At 43.7% G+C, this 1,703-nt stretch overlaps 1 protein-coding gene across 1 annotated transcript in view; it reads right to left on the bottom strand.

Annotated features, from left to right (window-relative positions):
* LOC122561437 (dynein axonemal heavy chain 3-like) overlaps window positions 1-1,703 on the bottom strand; it is a 466,282-nt gene that overhangs the window by 161,574 nt on the left and 303,005 nt on the right. Inside the window, exon 31 of the mRNA XM_043713180.1 lies at window positions 70-205. Within this exon, the coding sequence (XP_043569115.1) occupies window positions 70-205 (136 nt within the window). The remainder of the gene's footprint in view (window positions 1-69; window positions 206-1,703) is intronic.

The following is a 1,703-nucleotide window of genomic DNA, read 5'->3' on the forward strand; positions in this document are numbered from 1 at the left end:
TCCCTCTCTCTGTTTCACTGATTGCTTTTAAGTGATGTTTGTCAGAATACAGGCTGCACTCCAGTGTACATTACCTTTTTGTTATCATCAAGTACTGTGTTCATGTTTTCCACCCAGACTGCGTCCACGGGGCCATCAAAGATGCACCACTTCCGGTCACTGGTCAGACTGGTGGCATGTTCCCGAAACACATTAGCCAGGATTCCTGTCCAAGACAAATACAGTGTTACCTCATATTCTGTGATTCATTGTTGGAACATGTGGGGCTCCCAGCTGTTATATAAAAGTGCCTCAAAATTAGTCTGAATGCTGGAGAGTCTCTATGGGTCAGACACTAACTGTGGAGAGACAATCACAGCTAACGTTTCAGCTTGATGAATTTGAATGAAAAAACCATCGAGCTGGAACATTAGCTTTCTCTCTTTGCCAATACTATGAACTTTTCTGCTTTCTATCATCAGGAATATTTTGCTTTTGTACCAGTTCTGTGATCTCTCCCAGCTGAACTGGGGATATATTTAATTGTCTTTTGTGAGTTGAGCCCATTGCATTACTGACAATTAGATTCTCTGGCCCTGAAGACAGTCAAAAACCCACCTTCTGTCCTACTATTCTGGAGCCTGTTGGTCATCATAAACTCAAGACTATGAGTGTACATGTTCCCTCCAGCTATATGGTGGGCTTCTCAGGAATTATGGGAATATCATTGGTCTACAGGGGATCCACAGAGGCGAACCTGCTCCTTTTCCTAGAGGGTATCTCAAAGGAACCATTTTTTGCTCCTTTATTCAGGTTCTCAATGTATCCATCTATGAGAATGTCTATTACATTAATGACATGCTGTTCTCTTGTACCCTATGCTAAGCCAAGTGTTGACCTATTCAACCTGCTTTGTTCCAATAGACAAACATGCACTGTAGCTGCTCCTCCAGACCTGACCCATCACTTCCATTTCCACCTTATTATTCCCTTTCTTTACCTTTGTTTTCCTCTCTCCCTCTCCTGGATCCTTCCCTCCTGTGGTCTTTCCTCTTTTCATATCGCTTGGGTAGTCTGTCCAGGGTCACATCACTCCAAGATGCAATGCCATTTTCTACCATGTACACTGACAATCCCAGTTCTACCTCAGCACTGCTTCTCTCGACCTGCCAGTGGCTCTGTATTATCGCCTTGCTTGTCCAACATTCACTACTGGATAAGCAGTAAATTCCTCCAGTTAAATATCAGAAAGAGATTTGATACCTGCGACAAACTGCCCCCTCAGCACTGCCTTCACTCCACTCCTCAGCAAGTGGTTGATGTTGTGGTTGGTATCATCTCTGTCTTCTGAGAAGAGTTTCTAATCTCCTATTCACAATGTTCACAATATGCCTCTGACTTATCACTGGGTCAGTGCTGATGTGATAAAAAGTCTTCAAAACATCCAAATGTTTCATCAAAACACACTGGGTACCTTTTACATCACAACTTCTTTGTGTCTGATTAGAGGGTACTTTTCAATGGTGTACTCACTTTAGAACATATAACATAGAAGAATACAGCACAGTACAGGCCCTTTGGCCCTCGATGTTGCGCCGATCCAAGCCCACCTAACCTACACTAGCCCACTATCCTCCATATGCCTATCCAATGCCCGCTTAAATGCCCATAAAGAGGGAGAGTCCACCACTGCTACAGGCAGGGCATTCCATGAACTCATGACT

This window comes from Chiloscyllium plagiosum, chromosome 23 (assembly GCF_004010195.1).
Source record: "Chiloscyllium plagiosum isolate BGI_BamShark_2017 chromosome 23, ASM401019v2, whole genome shotgun sequence".
NCBI classification, from domain to species: Eukaryota; Metazoa; Chordata; class Chondrichthyes; order Orectolobiformes; family Hemiscylliidae; genus Chiloscyllium; species Chiloscyllium plagiosum.